Source organism: Manihot esculenta, chromosome 9, assembly GCF_001659605.2.
Source record: "Manihot esculenta cultivar AM560-2 chromosome 9, M.esculenta_v8, whole genome shotgun sequence".
NCBI lineage: Eukaryota > Viridiplantae > Streptophyta > Magnoliopsida > Malpighiales > Euphorbiaceae > Manihot > Manihot esculenta.
In genome coordinates this window covers 8,587,654-8,605,088 of record NC_035169.2, presented here as the reverse complement: position 1 = coordinate 8,605,088, position 17,435 = coordinate 8,587,654, and the positions used below count along the sequence as shown (strand labels likewise).

At 36.2% G+C, this 17,435-nt stretch overlaps 2 protein-coding genes across 2 annotated transcripts; both read right to left on the bottom strand.

Moving 5' to 3' along the window:
* Window positions 1-997: 997 nt before the first annotated feature.
* Window positions 998-2,424, bottom strand: LOC110623539 (B3 domain-containing protein At2g36080). The gene is made up of 2 exons (XM_021768524.2): window positions 1,546-2,424; window positions 998-1,337 (listed from the first exon to the last, which is right to left on the bottom strand). The coding sequence occupies exons 1-2, from the start codon at window positions 2,285-2,287 to the stop codon at window positions 1,138-1,140; spliced, it is 942 nt and encodes a 313-aa protein (XP_021624216.1). The 5' UTR covers window positions 2,288-2,424; the 3' UTR covers window positions 998-1,137.
* Window positions 2,425-5,906: 3,482 nt separating this feature from the next.
* LOC110623538 (lysosomal Pro-X carboxypeptidase) lies at window positions 5,907-16,051 on the bottom strand. Its single transcript, XM_021768523.2, has 11 exons — window positions 15,902-16,051; window positions 15,352-15,690; window positions 15,063-15,252; window positions 14,855-14,988; window positions 13,810-13,922; window positions 13,589-13,712; window positions 13,288-13,443; window positions 6,543-6,689; window positions 6,362-6,441; window positions 6,188-6,237; window positions 5,907-6,088 (listed from the first exon to the last, which is right to left on the bottom strand). The coding sequence occupies exons 1-11, from the start codon at window positions 16,034-16,036 to the stop codon at window positions 5,979-5,981; spliced, it is 1,578 nt and encodes a 525-aa protein (XP_021624215.1). The 5' UTR covers window positions 16,037-16,051; the 3' UTR covers window positions 5,907-5,978.
* Window positions 16,052-17,435: the final 1,384 nt, after the last annotated feature.

Below are 17,435 nucleotides of genomic sequence, written 5' to 3'. Positions count from 1 at the left end.
TCTTATCTCTTGTCGTGTTATCAAGTTAGACTATTTTTCTACGCACGTGATCAATCCGGTCTGATTCACATTAACGAACTTGAACAAGCGATGTTGAGTTGGTATGCTTGAGAACAACCTGATGAATTTTAAGCCAATATTAACCGTATTAACCTATATATGCATTGCTATTTTGTTTTTTTCGTTAATTGTTAAAAGCAGAGAACGGAAAGTATATGTTATAATTCACTAATATAAAAAATACTAGTTTTCGAGTTAGAAAAAATGTGAAACAATCAAAGGGTTGATTTTTTTATTCATTTGATTTTAATAAAATAAATTGAAATTAAAATTTACTGAAGATAATTTTTTTGAATTCCAAGCTATGAGATTCATGGTTGTCCCTAATTAACTTGACATAACAAGTCTGATCTCGTTATATTTGACTCTTATTAGTTTTTATATTTATAATTAACTGATTGAAATTCAAACTAAAATATTTTAATATTGGACACGATTAAATATAACTTTAATATTACTATTCAGGTAAGGGACAACAAAGCAGATCGGTAGGGACGGAGAGTTGATGAATAAAAAGCAAAAGAAAGAAGGTGTTTTCAAACACTAGAAGCTGAAGAAGACTAATTCAATACTAACTTTTGATGGTTAGGCTCTGGTCGGTTTTGTTTTTTTTTTTTTATTCATCGAAGGCTTTGGTCGGTTTATCTTACGTGATTTGATTCAACTCTAACTGGAAAAAGGCCAAAATAAATAAATAAATGAGAAACCAAAGAAAAAAAAAAAAAGGCATCGTTATCCCTTTTGGTTGAGCATCAAAACCCATTATTTATACCTCTAACTATATAATTATTATTATTTTTTTCCTTTTTCTTTGTCCATATTCAAGACATAATAATAATAATAATGCTAAAAGAGGCCAGCTACCCACATAATCAAGCTTCAAAATTTGACTAATGCAATTTGAACATGTGCTTGGCTTGGCCTACTCTTGGCCTCATTAATCAGTTAATCTCTTTAATTATTATTATAACTATTATAATAATAATACTCTGTCTCTCTATAAGAAACACCAAAATCAAAACTATACAGTAGAGAATATTTCTGCTTAGAAGTTAGAAAATTTTATATTATATAAAATTACATGTAGCTTACCATCTGACTATGGCTACTATTTGAAGAAGAAGAAGTTGACGAGTAAAAGCTGTAGAGTTGCTGTTGGGTCGGACCCTGGCTCGACAAAGACGAGCCATCTGGTGTTGATGGCTCCGATTCTTCTACTTGGCACTCTAAGTTCACTCCAAATAGCCTCACTTTCTTTGAATTCTGCACACCAGACCCTGCAAAAAACAATCAATATTCTGTGAAGAAAATGTAAAAATACAGAAGACAAGCTCTGAAAATTAGCAGAATCCAACCACATTCCTCCAAAGTAATTGGAAGGTGTTGCTCACGCACTTTAATGCTTGTATCCAATTATCAAAATCCACTTTTTAAAAAATAATAAATAATTAAAGAAACTTAATAATTTTTTTTTTTTTTTGATACCTGCATGTTGAAATGGGACACCACCGGCGATAACATTAACCCTATGGCCATGTTGATAAGGCTGGTACCCAGATGAAGATGAATATGATCCTCTACTCCACAGCCCACCATTGTTACCCTGCGCCACCACCACACTGCTGCTGTTATCTCCTCTCCTCCTCCACCCTATAAAAAGTCTCTCACCGTCATCTGTGCGGTGCCGTTCAAATGAAACAACATCGCCTGCATCGAGTTGCTTCTCCTTCACATACCTGCTCCACCCTTTTGTCAATACATAGCTTTGGCTACTATTCCAATATGAATATCTGAACCTCCATAACTTGCCTGACTCGTCCTCAAAACTCAGAAAGAGTCCTTTATCAGCCGAGTCACCGCCGAGAGGGAAATATTTTTCCGCATGTTGTTTTGGTATTACTAAACGGTTTAGCTTCCCGACGTCACTTGGGGTTAAGGGTTTCTCGAACATGGGTTCTTTTTCCAGTTCCGGTTGGCGGTGGTGAGGTTGCTTCGCCTCAGGGTCTTGTTCTTCATTGTCGTCGCGGTTGAGGCTAAAATTGAAAGAAGGGCTATGAGGAGAAAACAAGAGGTGGTGGCGGTGGTGATATTGGGAATATCGATGAGAAGGCCAAGAAGAATTGGGGTGAGTATTGGGATCCATGATTGATAGCTGGTGGTGGCGGCGGAGGTGTTGAGTCCACCGAAGAGTATGTGGAAGGTCTGTTGAGAAGAGATTGATGAACATAAGAGAGAAAGAAGAAGAGTTTAATTTTGGGTGTTATAGATATAGAGAGAAGAAAATACGAGAGAAGCAGAAGAGAGGTGACTGTGTGCTGGTAGCGGCGTGATGATTTTTTTTTTTTTTTTTTTTTTAAATAATGGAGTAGGGGAGTAGGGTATGGAACTCAATTTTAAATTTAGTAGGCGACTGATATGATTTTAATTTAATTACTTCGTTTCGTTTTATTTTATTTATATATATATATATTTTTATTATATTTATTTTAAAAATATTAAATTTTATTAATTATTAAAATATATTTTAAGTGATTTTTTAAAAAAGAAAAATAAATAATAATTTTAATATGCCTTTAATTACTGAATAAGTGGGGGACCCAACTTTTTTTAAGGGTGGATGCGGAAACTGTGGGTATATTTCTTATGGCTGTGGCAGGATATGACAAGAGAGAACGGTGTGGGATTGTACGTAACTACAAAATTGCTTTAAGGGTTTGCGTGATGAAAAATATTAAATCATTATTTTCTTTGTAATTTTTTTTTTTTGAGTGTTTCTGATTTATTTTGGAGTGAAAAGCTTAGGGAATTGATCCATAAGTTTTACTTAGCAGTCAAAAATAGTTTGATTATAAATTTACTAATTTAGGGCTTGATAAAAAAATCATTATCACTTTCTGTATGTTGATTTTGTAATTTTATAATTTGATTTTTTGTGTTAATAAGTTGGCAAACAAATCAAATGGTGGGGCCAACCTACTGAGCTGATCTTCATAACCTGTGTTCCCATCCAACGGCCGGCATAGCACTTTGTTTTTCCAGATATTTATTGATTAGGCACGTGGAAATTAAACCTCCCCACAAGTAACAACTTGCAAACCAGCTATTTATAGTTTAGTGAATTTTAAATATAATACAATATTAAAAAAGAAGATGAGAAAAAAAGAAAAGAAGAAATTAAGTAAATGGGAAGAGAAGGGAAAAGAGAAACAAAAATCAGAGATCCCTTCCATTTCCAATGAGAGATTAGATAAGATTTGTCCATAGGGACACGACCCATTTCTTTTCATTAGTTTGGTAGACATGCTGTCGTGTTTGAATCTTCTCCTCACATTCACATCTCTCTCTTATTAATCATGCAAACAAATAATACACCAAAATCATAAAACTCATTTTCTATCTGACTGCTGAAATATTTATATTTTATGATTAAAAAATGCATAGTTGATGGATATGTGTTTCAGACAAAACCCCACACCTCAATTTCCAGGTAGATTCAGACACCCTTTTCATCCCTATGACTAGTTGTTAATAATTTAAGACCACATGCTGGGATTACACATATATATAATAGCTAGAGAGTTTGTTGCCTGCCTTGTGTTTTATACTTTGTGTAATACAAACAACTTGCTTCTCTCATCTTACTCATCGGCTACCTACATCTACACAAACCCAATATTTATCTATAAAAATTCTTATAAGCATTTATATATATAAGTGTCGACCAATAAATAGATAATATATTATTTAAAATTATAATAATTTTATCGATGAGTGTTGAGATGAGTTGGTAGATAAAAATTATAAGTTCTGGTGACCTTTCTCTATTCTGAGTGAGATTGGGCCAAAAAAAAATAATGATCCAAAATCCATAAAGTTTTTTTCATGAACAGATCAGTCCACGCGGAGCGTTCTGATCCGAAAATATGAAACAGGATGGACCAAACACGCGCGCAGACCCATCTTTTAAGAACTCAGCCCAATGACGTGACAAGATATAGGTAAGGCATATTTAGTTACTTCGCAGCCTTGCTTGCCTGCGCGAGGGAGAATTAAATAGCAGTCTGACATTAAAAGAAATTTTGATGCGTCCGTCTGTACAGATCTGAGTGAAAGATCATTAGACGTCATTAACAGATAAAAGGAAAAAGGGATAATTATTGTATGTATACGTTAGACGTCACTAACATGCCGTTAGACGTCACTGATAGAGATGTCTGTACGTACGAAACTAAAAATGAAGATTTTTCTTTTCAGTTAAATTTATACTCATACTGTAAACCCTATTCTCTATATTTTAAAATATTAAATTCAATGAAATATAATGATAAAGATTAAATGTACCATTATTTACGTTATTAGATATGTATTTTTTTTATTATAACATTATTTTTTTTACTATACAATAAATCCTGATAATTATTGTACCAATGGAATTTCGATATGAAATTGCATATACCAACGAAAAATATTGGCTCTCCGGTAATCGGCCTGCTTGTAATGGTTGATGAAAATGAAGATTTCACATCCCATCAGATCAGAAGGCATGCGTGGGCTAAAATCAGGGTGTCCACTAGATTCAAAAAGAAAGAGGGTCCACAAAGTCCATGTCCCAACCAAACCAACCCATTTCTTCTTTCTTTTTCTAATTTTTTCTTTCCCTTTTGGTGGTCTCCCCTTCATGCTACTGTTGATGGCATGCTTCCCCTTACCTTTGCGTGCAAAGTGCAGCCAAGGAGCTTGATGATGATAATAATCATGATGATGAAGCAGTTGGGTTTTTGACACGTCGCACTTGTGATTCGTAGGGAAGCGGTGGACGGGGAGTAGTGATGGTGATAGGGTTGTAGGGTGTGGGCGTGGGACCGCATATGTAAAGACTCATCAGGAAGCATGGTCCCTTGTGTCCACTCCCCTTGAATGCTTACAATTTCATAGCTATGTCCCTACATGGAAACCCAGCAATTACATTTGGAAATTATGGACACGTATTATTTATTTATTTATTTATTTTTCCTCAATTATCATGTGGAAATTATGGACATGTATTATTGAATATAACGACACTTTTTTTATCCTCTCGTTTTACATAATTTATTTTTTAAAATTAAAATTATAAAAATATAAATCAATTAAATTAATTTTTTTATAAAATCTATGATTTTGATCGGAGAGTTTTATGTTATTTCCAAGAAAATTGAAACAAAAGTTGAGACCACTCCATCAATCTAATCAGCTAATTGCAAAGTTTGAACGGTGGACTAACGTGTCCCATTCATCCTGCCCTAACTTTGAAAGTCAAACACAAGCTTAAAAGGGCAAACACATGTTTATACATTGCCTTGCCTTCGTCTCAATCATTACATATAAATATATTTTAGATACGGTTTTAAAAAATAATGTAGAAATTATTTTATTATTTTAATATTATTATAATAAAATTTATTAAATTTAATTTTAATATTATATAATTAATATATTATTTTATTTATTTTAAATTTTAAAAATATTTATTAGAAGGTAAATTAAATCTGTTTTCGTGATAATTTTTTATTAAGCCTGTATATTGATCAATTGCGTTTTCCTTTCCTATTGATAAAGCAAGAGAAATGTAATTATATTATGAAAAAAAAAAAGAAATCTAAATACACTACTATAAAAATTTTCTTGGATTTAAAAAGCTAATAATAATAATTTAAAAATTATTATATTTATTTCTGTTATTATAATAAAAGATAATAAAAATAGAGTTAAAATTATAATTTTTTTTTGAATGGAATTAAAATTAAAAAAATAAAATTTAAAATTTTTTAGATTTATACGATATATTTATTATCAGACTAAATTTATGAGTGTAAAATTATAATATTATTAAATATAAAATAAAGAAGATATTAGAAATGTGTATGGGCCAAGTCATGTTAATACTCAGAGAGCCACTGAGCAATGATGGTAACCTCTCTTTGCCTCACTTGTCGAAGCCATGTTGGGTCTTCACTTGTTGCAAATCTCAAGTCTACATGATGAGCCCCTTATGTACGTTCCACATATTAAATACCAAAAAAAAAAAAAAATTAATTAACCTAATTTCTAAATTAAAAGCAAAATTAATTAATTCATATCCACTAACCTTTTTCTGCTACTATGGTAACTATGCTCTTGGATATATCACTTACCACCCTGCAATAATACCACAAAATTTCTAAATTAAAAGCCAAAATTAATTTTGATTTTTGGATAGTTAGGGAAAGAAAAGAAAAGTATGAACTAAACAAAATTAAGAGAAGAGAAGGAGAGAACGTACCCTCCACCACTCCAGGGGTCTCGTAAGCCATTAAAGAAGATGATATTACTTCCAAATCTCTTCAGCACTCTCTTGATATTCTGTTGAAAACAATGAGAGAAACTTTAAGGATTCATAAAAATTGTTGGAATTTTAGTTTGATAATATTTAAAGAATGGAATTAAATAGAAAATTGACACACATGACCACCAAACTCTGTAGGAATCCAATCGGGTCGAGGCTCAACACCAAGGCAGGAAGAGGGCCTCTGACTGTAGTTCCAATTTGAAGCTGGAAATATGCTTTCTTCATCGCTGCCTCCTGTTGGAAGTATCATCTCTGTGCATGCCTACATTTCCGATTTTTCTATTTTCCCATTAAAAAAAAGTTTGAATTTCTAGTTTTTTATTTTAAATGGACTTTTGTGAGAGAAGAAATAGAATTTCTCTTTATATGAGTTATAGTTTTCTAGAGTAAAATTCTAAGTTCAGTGAAAAAAGGTCAATTAATCAACCATACAGTGCAGTGAACAATCAAGTGTAATCTTGATTCAAGCTACAATTATCACCTATGTTTATTTATTTTTGAATTTGAAAAATTCTTGTTTTTCCAATAATAATAATAATAGAGTTAGAGTTATACTTATTAATTTAAATTTAATTTAATTTATTTAAAAGCTAGTTGAAGGAAAAGGTGTAACCAAGCCACATTACTCACTCTCTCCCACGCTCAGAATCTAATTATCTTAAGAATCTTGAAGGTAAAGAAGAGAGAATGGATAAGAAGGGAATTTAAATGAAAAAGACAAGATGGGCCATGTAAATATGATTAAGGAAATAAAACTTTGCCGAGAAAAGCTAAAGATAATCTTAGTATCATTATCTTTACAAAACATCAGCATGTGAAGGAACATGCGTGCATGCATCCATTTCTTGGATACTCTTACATTACTACACTTATATTGAAGAAAGTAAAAAAATTTTATCACCTAATTATTTTATATATGAGGTTATGAGATTTAGAGAAAATAGAATTTATAGGGGTGTGTCTAAGTTTAGTTTAGAAAGATCACGTATTCCCTCTTTATTCCTTTTTTATTTGTTCTCTAGTGACGCATAACTGTCACCTTATTACAGTATTACCCGTTCTTGTCACACAGACCCGTATATACGGATGTATCAGCGTACCCATCTCTGTCAGGCGTCCATTTAATTCCCCTCCGGCGCACATGCTGATAGGGCCACGAAATAACTGGGCTTGCTCTCCTACCTCCTGTCACGTTCTTGAGTTAGACTATTCTCTGATGGATCCAAGCCTAGGGTCAACTGACCTGCTTTAGTCACGGGCTAGATGGCGTGATGATGGGTCAACTTGCTCAATGGGCTCTATTGGGCTTTGGGCCTGTTTTCTCCTCCAAGGTCCGGCCTCGGTCCGGGTGCCAGAAGCTCGGCGGTCATCAAATGCCTCTTTACCTCCTCAGTAATTATTTCATGATTAATAAGAGGGTAAATCCCTAGGTCTTCATTTATGACCGCGCGGTCCTAGAGAGGCTTTTGTAAAAAACGTCTCTTCTCTATCTTTACTCTTTTATTAATAAGAGGGTAAATCCCTAGGTCTTCATTTATGACCGCGCGGTCCTAGAGAGACTTTTGTAAAAAACGTCTCTTCTCTATCTTTACTCTTTTCAAATTCAAATTCTCTATTTTTCTCCAGACTCTTCTTCTCGCCCTGCTTTCTGTACTTCGTCTTCCTCACCTTCTGTAAAATTTCTTTGAGGTACGTCTTCTACTCCGTAATGGCTGCCCCTAGAATCCCGACATCATAAATTTGAGGTCCACCATCACTTCTGCCTCCCTTACCAATTTCTTTTCTCCCAATTACCTAAATACCTCCATTTACAACATTAGGACTCCTCACCGCAATGAGAGGATCGTTCTTCCTGTTCCTCCTCAATTGGGTTTGATTAACCCCCAGCGGGATCGCAACTTGATCTTCTATGTCAAGCAACACGATTTTGGTTTGACCTTTCCTTTTTCTCCTTTCTTCATCGAGGTTTTCCATTACTTCGGAGTAACTCCTCGCATGCTCTCACCAAATTCCATTCTTTTCATGTGCTCTTTTGAATCTATTAGCTTGTGCTGTGGTTTTGTCCCTTCTGCTATTTTATTTTCTATCTTTTTCGTCTAATTCAGACTAGCCAAGGGTTCTATTATTTTACTCCCCAAGGAGAGTTGTCTATCTTCTCGGGGTACAAGGACTCCATTAAGGGCTGGGTTGAAGGCTTCATGATGGTAGAGCTGAAGGAAGACTCTGGTATAACTTGGAATGTTGATCTCTCTTGGAAGGATGTCCCCCAGGTCGTAACAACCTTCCTCGGCTGCCCCTGATGGACAAGATCTGCCTTCTCCGACTGGCCTCTATCTTGCGGAAGTATGATATCGAGAAGTGCATGTTCGTGTCCAGTCTTTGGGACTGCCAGGAAACTGGTATTTATTTATTGATGTTTTGTTTTTTCTTCTACCTTTTTCTTTTTTCTTTTGTTTATCTCTAACTTGAGTTATTTTTGTTTTTTTATCCTCTTATGTGCCGATGGAGAAGATTAAGCCTCCCAAAAATTTTACGATGTTCCGGGAGAACATGAAGGCCTTCCAGACTGGTCGATCGGTGGCGGACGTGACTCGAGAGGTGTTTCATACCATCTGTCCCAGCGTGGCAGGCCGGGCTGCTGCCCTGCCCCTGCTTCTTCCCGGGCGCTAGTGCTCGCGTCTAAGGGCTCTCGTTCTACAGCCTCCCGGGCCTCTACTTAAGGAAGGACTCCGGGCTCTTCCAAGTCTCCTGCGCCTCCAAGGCTTAAATCAACTTCCACTCCGGCTTTCCAGGAGCCTATCACCATCGACGAGTCTACGGAGGGTGGCTCTAAGGGGGGGACCGAGGTCGCTCCTTCTGCAGCTCGATCTCAATAGGCCATTGGCACTGGCGCTATTGTAATAGGTAGTGCCACTAGCAAGCGAGCCTAAACTTCCAAAGTCCCTCCCGAGGGCCATGCCGCCAAGAAGGCACGTGTGGCTCCTCCCGAGACTATTCTTCCTCCTCCTGCCGACAAGGGGAAACAGGCCATAGGGCAGTTGTCTTCAGCCCCTGACAACGAGCTCCTCAATGCTGCTGAGGTGACTCCTAGGTCCGCAGCGGCCTCTATGGCCGAGATGCTGCACGAGAGAATGTTTGGAGGGGTCTTTGATGTATTTGATCCATGCTTTCTCGTTTTTGCCAGTCATCTAACCTGCTCCACCAAGCAATAGGTGTCTTTTCGCTCGCGGTCCCGGGAGGACCTAGGGGATAGTTTTCGGGAGATGCTCCTCATTGTGAGTTATTTCACTATCCTTAGGTTTGCTTTTTTTTTTATGGTATCCTTACTCTATTTGTCATCTCTTTTGTGTCAGGTGCTAGACATTTTTATGGAGATCGACGCTCGGGAGCAATCCCTCCAGAATTCAATGGACCAACTTGTTGACGAAGCCTGCCTTGAGGAGAACATTGTGGCCACTGGTGAGGCTCGCAGGCATATAATCGACCTCAAAAATCAACTCGAAGACCTCACTAAGCGCTTAGGGGAGATGCGGGAGGAGGTGAGTAGGGCTTTCGAGCGGGCTTCTACGACAGAGTCTCGATGGCATGAGGCTTTGGTGCAGTTGTCTTCTTTGGCGGAGTCCTGCCGCCAGCGGGATGAGGCCCAGGCTCAATGCGACGAGGCAAGGGCCCAGCAAGAGGAAGCTTTGGCCCGTGTTGCTGTCTTTTAGCAGGAGCTCAACAAGCATCCCGAGGATCTGAAAGGCATGGCTTCGGTGGAGGAAGAGTCTCACCTTCAATAACAACAACTCAGCCAAGAGGTCACTGCTCTAGAGGAGAGGTGTTTTGCCCTGCCGAGGGATGACAGGGGTGCTGAGGATAGGGTCTAGCTGGCCTGTGAAGAATGCCTCCAAGAATACAAGGACTTTGCTAAACTGAAGGCCAAGATTCAATAAGCCTGTGAAGCGCTACTTGAAGAGTACAAGGCCTCTGATGAGATGAAAGAGAAGATATATAATAAGGCCTTCAATATGTTCGCTTCTGGGTACAATCAAGGCCTGAAGGTAGGGGTGGTTCTCCCAACGTCAAGGCCACCTTCACCTTCCCTTCTACTGCCACCGGATTCCCCCTATCCCCTTGACCGGGGCCTGATCCCTCACCATTTGCTCCTCTAGTATGTTCATCTACTGAAACACTCTATAAGGCAGCAAGTTCACTTTACTTCCATCGTCTACCAGGATCTTGCAGACCCTGAAGTTGTGAATGACGACCTTAATGACTAAGGCATCGTCGTGGGGCATCTGAATCCTATGAGTATCTTCAGGAGAAAAGGAGATGGTCACTAGGGAGTGCTTTACTATCTACGGGACTTCATTGCTATTCCCCTCTCTATTCCAGCTTCTCTTTTTCCCTCTCTTGCTCATCTGACCTTTAGTTCCTCCCATGATCATATTGATGGTTCCACTGGAGCCATCATTCACTGGCCCTGCTCCATGTCTATGGGGTCTTTTCGCCACTGCATTCTGCTGGGGCCTCTCTCCTTCTGGTTTTTTCATGAAGTTCCGGAGGTGCCCTCTCTTGATCAATCTTTCTATCTCATTGATTAGCTGGTAGTAGCTGTTGGTATCGTGATCGTGCGTCCGGTGATATTGGCAGTATTTATCAGGATCCCTTCGGCTGGCCTCAGCTCTCATGAGTTTAGGCCATAGGATGAAGTCTTTATCTTGCACCGCCATGAGTATTTCGGCTCTGGATATGTTCAGAGGGGTGATGGCTTTAGGGATCTGGGGTTGGTAAGTTCTCTGCTCTCTTCTATCCCAGGGCTGCCTGTTCACTTCAGGTCCCCGATTCTGCCTCCTCTCCTGCCTCTCACGCCTTCTCTCCTTCATAGCCTTTCTCTTGTCTCCAGCCTCCCTAGCGAACCTACTAGTAGTTAAGGCGTCATCCTGTCTTATGTACTTTTTTACTCTCTTCATCAGCTTTGCCAGGGTGGTGGGTGACTTTCTACACAGCGACCCAAAAAACTCAGGGGATGTAGTCCCCTTCTGCATAGCTTCCACCAATCTTTCCTCGTCTAGCTCGGGGGATCTGCAAAGCCTCTGAGTTGAAACATGCCACGTACTCTCTCAGATATTCATTCTTCCTTTGTCGGACCGTCTTCAGATAGTTGGTCTTCCTCTTAGCCAAGACCCCTGCAATGAATCGGCTGATGAATATGTTGACTAGGCCCATAAAGCTCTTAATGCTCTCCGTCCCTAGGCTATTAAACCACGCCCTAGCTGGTCCTGTGAGGATGATGGGGAAAACTTTACATATCAAGGCGTCTGAGAGAGTTTAGAGCTCCATGAACATCTTATAGTTTAGGATGTGCTCTTGGGGGTTTCTTGCTCCGTCATAAGCCTCTATCGGTGGCATCATAAACTTTTTCCGGATAGTCTCCTACTGGATCCATCTTGAAAATGGTGAGGATATAGATAAGAGGGCCTGGCTATTATCTTTTGCCCCCAGCTCAGCCAGGAGTTGTTCCTTCATTCTCTGCAACTTTCGATCTACATCTGTCTCCTTTTGCCTTGGCCTTTTCTCCAGGCGGTATCCCCTCTCCCACTCTTCGCTTTCTGTCCTCCCTGTTGGACCAACGGAATAGCTCTCAGTCTCATCGTTCTCAATGAGCTCTCTCGCCCTCCGACCTCTAGATCTAACTGCAGTCTCATCTTCCATAGCGGCCCCTCCACTTCTTTCTCCTGTTCTCCGGCTACTTTGTTGGGGGATTTGGTAGTTAAAGGTGGGTTGGGATTCAATGGCGTTAAAGCCCTCAGCTACAGGGGGTACGTTCAACGGGATATTAAGGCATCTCTATTACAGCATCTGCCCCAGCCAGTGTGCAGTATTCTGTAGCTGAAGAGCCATAGTTTGGAGCTCTTGATCATATAGAGTTATTCTGGATATGTTCCCTGCCGAGCTCGGCTAGGGATTGAACAGTACAAGTTGTTGGTTTAATGGGGTTGTGGGACTGAAAAATGAAAACTGCTAATCTTCTTGAGCTGAGCTCAGGTCGTTTTGGGTGTTGCTAGTGTGGTTTTCATTGTAGTTAGCCATGTGGATCTCAGTGGGTGTTTATGAAAACGGAAACTCCAATGACGGAAAGATCTCCTTCGCTTCTCACAGACGACGTCAATTGATGTTCTGAGATCCATAGAGAATAGGATTTACAGGGGTGTGTCTAAGCTTAGCCTAAGAAGATCACGTATTCCCCTCTTTATTTCTTTTTCCTTTATCCTCTAGTGACGCATAACCACCATCTTACTATAGTGCCACATGTCCCTGTCACACAAACCTGTACGTACGGACTTACTAGCGTATCCATCTCTATCAGGAGGCTATTTAATTTCCCTCCGGCGCGCATGCTAATAGGGCAGCGAGGTAGCTGGGTCTGCTCTTCTACCTCCCATCACGTCACCGAGCTAGACTCTCCTCTAATGGATCCAAGTCTATGGTCAGTCAGGCCTGCTTTAATCATGGGCTGGATGGCGCGATGATGGGTCAGCCTGCTCAATGGAGTTTATTGAATTTTGAACCTGTTTTCTTCTCCAGGGTCCGGCCTCAGCCCAAATGCTAGAAATCCGGCGGTCCTAATAAATATTCTAAAATTTTTCTTTTGTTACCAATTAAGAGAAACACATTCTAACATCTTTTAATTTATGTTGATATGATATTAATTTTATTTTTTATTTATTAAAAATTTAATATATTAGATAGTGATATTCATAAAATTAAATTTTTTTAATTACAACAAAAAAGGTCATCAAATTTTAAATGCTAATTTTAATTTGGCAATTTTTTTCTATCAAATATGAAGGAATGTCTTAGATTTTATAAAATACCTGCCAAGACCATCCACCAAGACCGTGAGGATCAGAAGTATCATTAAGATCGAAACACGTGGCGGTTCCAGTGTAGTTATAGTAAACGCTAGCTGCACCGGACAACTTTGCTAATGTATCATTTCCAGTCACTGGATCATCTATCGCCTTGCACATCTATTTCGTAAAGTCAATTGCTTAGTGACCATTTTACCCTCCAACGGAGATGAAAGCTTAACGGATTAATTCTCAATGTTACATTATATTTGGCTAATGCATTGAATTAAATATGAAAATTCTCAATATTTAATTAAGAAAAAACCTGTTTGACTGGATAAGCTGGCATGGGATTTAAAAAATTGGATGGAGTTGGATAATCAGTCATTGCTGTGTAGACCCACGCAGTGGAAAGCCAACTCAGCAGAGCTCCTCCACTAATATAATTCCTGAAACATAAACAAAATTAATATTTAATATGATTAATTTTATATATTATATGCTAATTAATTAATTATAAATAATTAAGAAAATGCTCTTTCTTACTTGCATATTTTAAAGGACTTGCGCAGCTTTTCGAGTCCTCCTTTTTGATTCGCCATGTCTTCAATTTGTTGCCATGATGCTTTTATCACTTGGTAGCAATTCTCACTTTCACTCTGTTTTTTCCATTTTCACAATCAAATTACTTAATTTAAAAGGCTAAGTAAGAAAGTAGGTACACTAAATGCACCGGATAATTTCCCTCTTAAATATTAAAAGAAATTATTATTTACTCTTAAATATTATTATTATTATTAACCAATCAATTTCTATATTTTTAAAAATTTATTATTTTTTCTTTTTATTAATAATTTTTTTTTTCATCAAAAAAATAATTATTTTTTTTATTAAAAATAAATAAGAGATGAAAGAAAAAAATTTTAAAATTCAATTTTAACTTCAAATAAAAATTTTTATTTAATCTCTAGATATTGTAATTATTAACAAGGTAATTCTTATATTTTAAAAAATATATTAAAATATTTTTATCTTTTTTGACGTACGTTAAAATATTTTTATTTTTTTTAAAATTTATTAAAATATTCTTATCACTCCCCCCTACGTTAATGAATTAGTTCTCTCATCCTCTTCAAAAGATAGAAGAAGAAAAAGGAAAAAAAGAAAATGAAGATGAAGAAAAAAGATGAAGAAGATGACAGAAGAAAAAAAACAAGAAGAAGAAGCAGAAGAGAAAGACAAATAAGGAGAAAAATATGATGATAAGGAAAAAGGAAAAGAATCACTTCCTTCTCTTTTAAAGAAAAAGAGGAAAAAAATATTGATAGAGGAGAAAAAGAGAGTAATTTGATTTTTTTCTATATTTTTAATGGTAAAAATAATTAAAAGGAGTATTTCGTTAATAAAAAAATAATGACGTTTTAATAAATTTTTAAAAGTATAAAAATTAATTTATTAAGAATGACAACATGAACTAAATTATAAATTTTTCTAAATATTATGATTATCATGCCTAATATATTTTAGCACAAAAACTAGTGGAAATATAAAATGCAGATGCAAATGTCACGGGGAGAGAGAGAGAATGTACTCTAAAATCTTTAGTGATGATTCGAGTGAAGCTATAAGGAGAAGTTAAGTTCACAAAGCCAAGAATTGGTGCAGAAGAAGCCAAAGCTCCAATGGCAACATGAGGATATTTGAGTCTAAACCAAGCGGCCAACACTGCAAAGTTTGTATATATATATATTCTTAAACAAGGGAAAAAGAGACCAAAATGTAAATAAACAATGCCTTACTTCCGCCATAGGAACCTCCAAAAGCCACCACAGGAGAGTCAGTTGCAGACAAATTGTTCTTTAGATCAGTGACGAGAGTGGCGTAATCAGCCAACGCCTGAGTTGAACTCAGGTAACCAAGAGTACTCGCATTGCTATAAGCAACATCTTTATCACCTCCAAAAGGCATAGATTCCCCATAGAACCTATGCTGCAATTTCATTCAGCAATTAATTCATCAGCTCAATCCAAAGCAGCTTATAAACTTCAAGGCTTTTCAAGAACAGAACACATTGAGAGATCATTGTACCTCAATAAAGACCAGAAGGGCTTTGAAGCGAGGAGCATTGTCAAACATGAATCCTGTGTTTTGAGCAAACCATTCAATGTCTCCTTCATTTCCTGTGTACAAGAAGATTGGAGCATTTTTCTCTGGGCCTCCCCAGAATGTGTCATTGATCAAATATCTCTGCTGAAATGTTTGGTAGCTCTGGGGATTGAAATTGAAGTGATCAAGTAATTGAGTGAAGAATTTCTCTTTGTAAAGCCCAGTTGGGGAAGAAACAGAGACCTTCTTCTCTGCCTGAAACTGAGTGATAGGAGTAGGAAACCTTATTGGAACGAAATGGGCAGATGAGATAACAAAAACCTGCAAAGAAAACAGAAGAAGAAACCACAGAGACATGGACCCAGTTTCCATTTCCTAATGGGATTAATAATCTAACCAAAAAGGTAGAGTCTTCTGCACACAGGGTGAGAAAATAAAGAAGCTATATGCTTCTTCCTTGTTCCATGTATGAGTGTGAGCGGGGAGAGATTCTTGAAAACATCAATAGTCTTGTATAGTTGTGCCAATGTACCTGGAAATTTCTTGTGCATAGGGCGTAGATTCCGAAGTTCAAGTTTACCTGCAGTGGGTGAGGGGAATCATTGGTTTCCTGGTTTGTTTTTGTTTGGTGCAAATGGATTTGTCTTCCATCTTTTGTCTGTAGCATTATCTTATCCTAAAAATGCAAACAGTTGTACAGAAATGGTATACTATGCTTTTCAGCTTTTGGACGTTTATTTTTGGTTCAGCATTTTTTAGCAGGCCTTGCATATTTGGTTCAGCGTTATCTTATCCTAAGAACATTTATCTAAAATTTTTTTTATTAAATTATAACTTATTTTTACTTAGAGATAAAAGGTTGATTGTTTTATTTGATCAAATAATTAAATTGAGTTATTTGAACTCTTATAAAAAAAATTTGGAGGGTTTATTTAAACTGAGAGGATTTAATTGATTATTTCTGCCCAAGTTTTTAGTCATCACTCTCTCTCTTTTTTTTTTTCTTTTTCTTTTTTTTTTTTTGGTGAAGGGTCACTCTCTTTACTCAGCCAAGCTTTAGTAACATTAAAATCAAATTAAAGTAGGGAAAAGTCTTAAGTGGTACAATGATGTTTGGCTCCTCTCTCAATAAATTGAGTTCATTAATTAATAATTTAATGATGGAATAATATGTGTTTTATAGTGTTCAACGTTTTATTTTTTTTTTCTAAATTGAAATTATTATTATATGCAGAAAAAAATATTTTTTAATTTCTGAGATATAGCGTAATTAATATATTCGTTTCTATTTTTAAAATCCACTATTTTCGTCTCTGAAATTTAATTCTGTCAAAATTAGAGATTTCTCCATAAAAAATATTGTCAGTGAAAGAAAAAATGACCGAATTACCTTTTATAGAACTCAATACTTTAGTCTCTGAAATTTAATTCCTACAAATTTATAGGTCCTTCTTTTAAAAAATTAAAAAAAAAACATATGTTTTTATCTCTAAAATATTATATAATTAATAGATTTATCCATCTATTTTTTAAATTCAATACTTTAGTTTCTAAAGTTTAATTTCATCAAAATTCAAGAAATAAAATCTCAAACTCAATCTCCATAAACAAATAAAAATTTTAATGAATTTAAGATTCAAATTTGTTAAATAATAAAAATCAAAATATATAAAATTTAAATTATTAAAAATAAAAAGTTAAAACTCAATAGAAATTATTTTTGTGATGCCGTTCACTGTCGATTACTACTCGTTATTTAAAAAATTCATTAAAATATCTATGACATTTTAAACAGTGTACTAGTTAATTTTTTCGTTAATTTTAGTCATTAAGTATTATTAAAAAAAATCTAAAATACTTCTGAGGCTAATTAGTAAACTTTTTAATAATTTGAGAGATCAACTAATATTTTTTTCTAAACTATAGGAGCTAAATAATAAAATGTTGATAAAATTAATAGAGAAATTACTAGTAGATTTTTTAAAATGTCAGAGATATTTTAATATATTTTTCAAAATTGAGAGACTAAATAACGAGTTTTTCCATAATATAAAAACTAAATATGT

What these genes read in the sequence shown, in the direction of transcription:
- LOC110623538 (XM_021768523.2), bottom strand. Translation starts at nt 16,036, where the DNA reads ATGCTACAGACAAAAGATGGAAGACAAATCCATTTGCACCAAACAAAA. An exon ending in CTACAGAGTTTGGTGGTCAT is followed by an intron (nt 6,442 to 6,542) that starts GTGTGTCAATTT and finishes TGTTTTCAACAG; the next exon opens with AATATCAAGAGAGTGCTGAA. An exon ending in TACCATAGTAGCAGAAAAAG is followed by an intron (nt 6,089 to 6,187) that starts GTTAGTGGATAT and finishes AACGTACATAAG; the next exon opens with GGGCTCATCATGTAGACTTG.
- LOC110623539 (XM_021768524.2), bottom strand. Translation starts at nt 2,287, where the DNA reads ATGTTCATCAATCTCTTCTCAACAGACCTTCCACATACTCTTCGGTGG. An exon ending in TGTCCCATTTCAACATGCAG is followed by an intron (nt 1,338 to 1,545) that starts GTATCAAAAAAA and finishes TGTTTTTTGCAG; the next exon opens with GGTCTGGTGTGCAGAATTCA.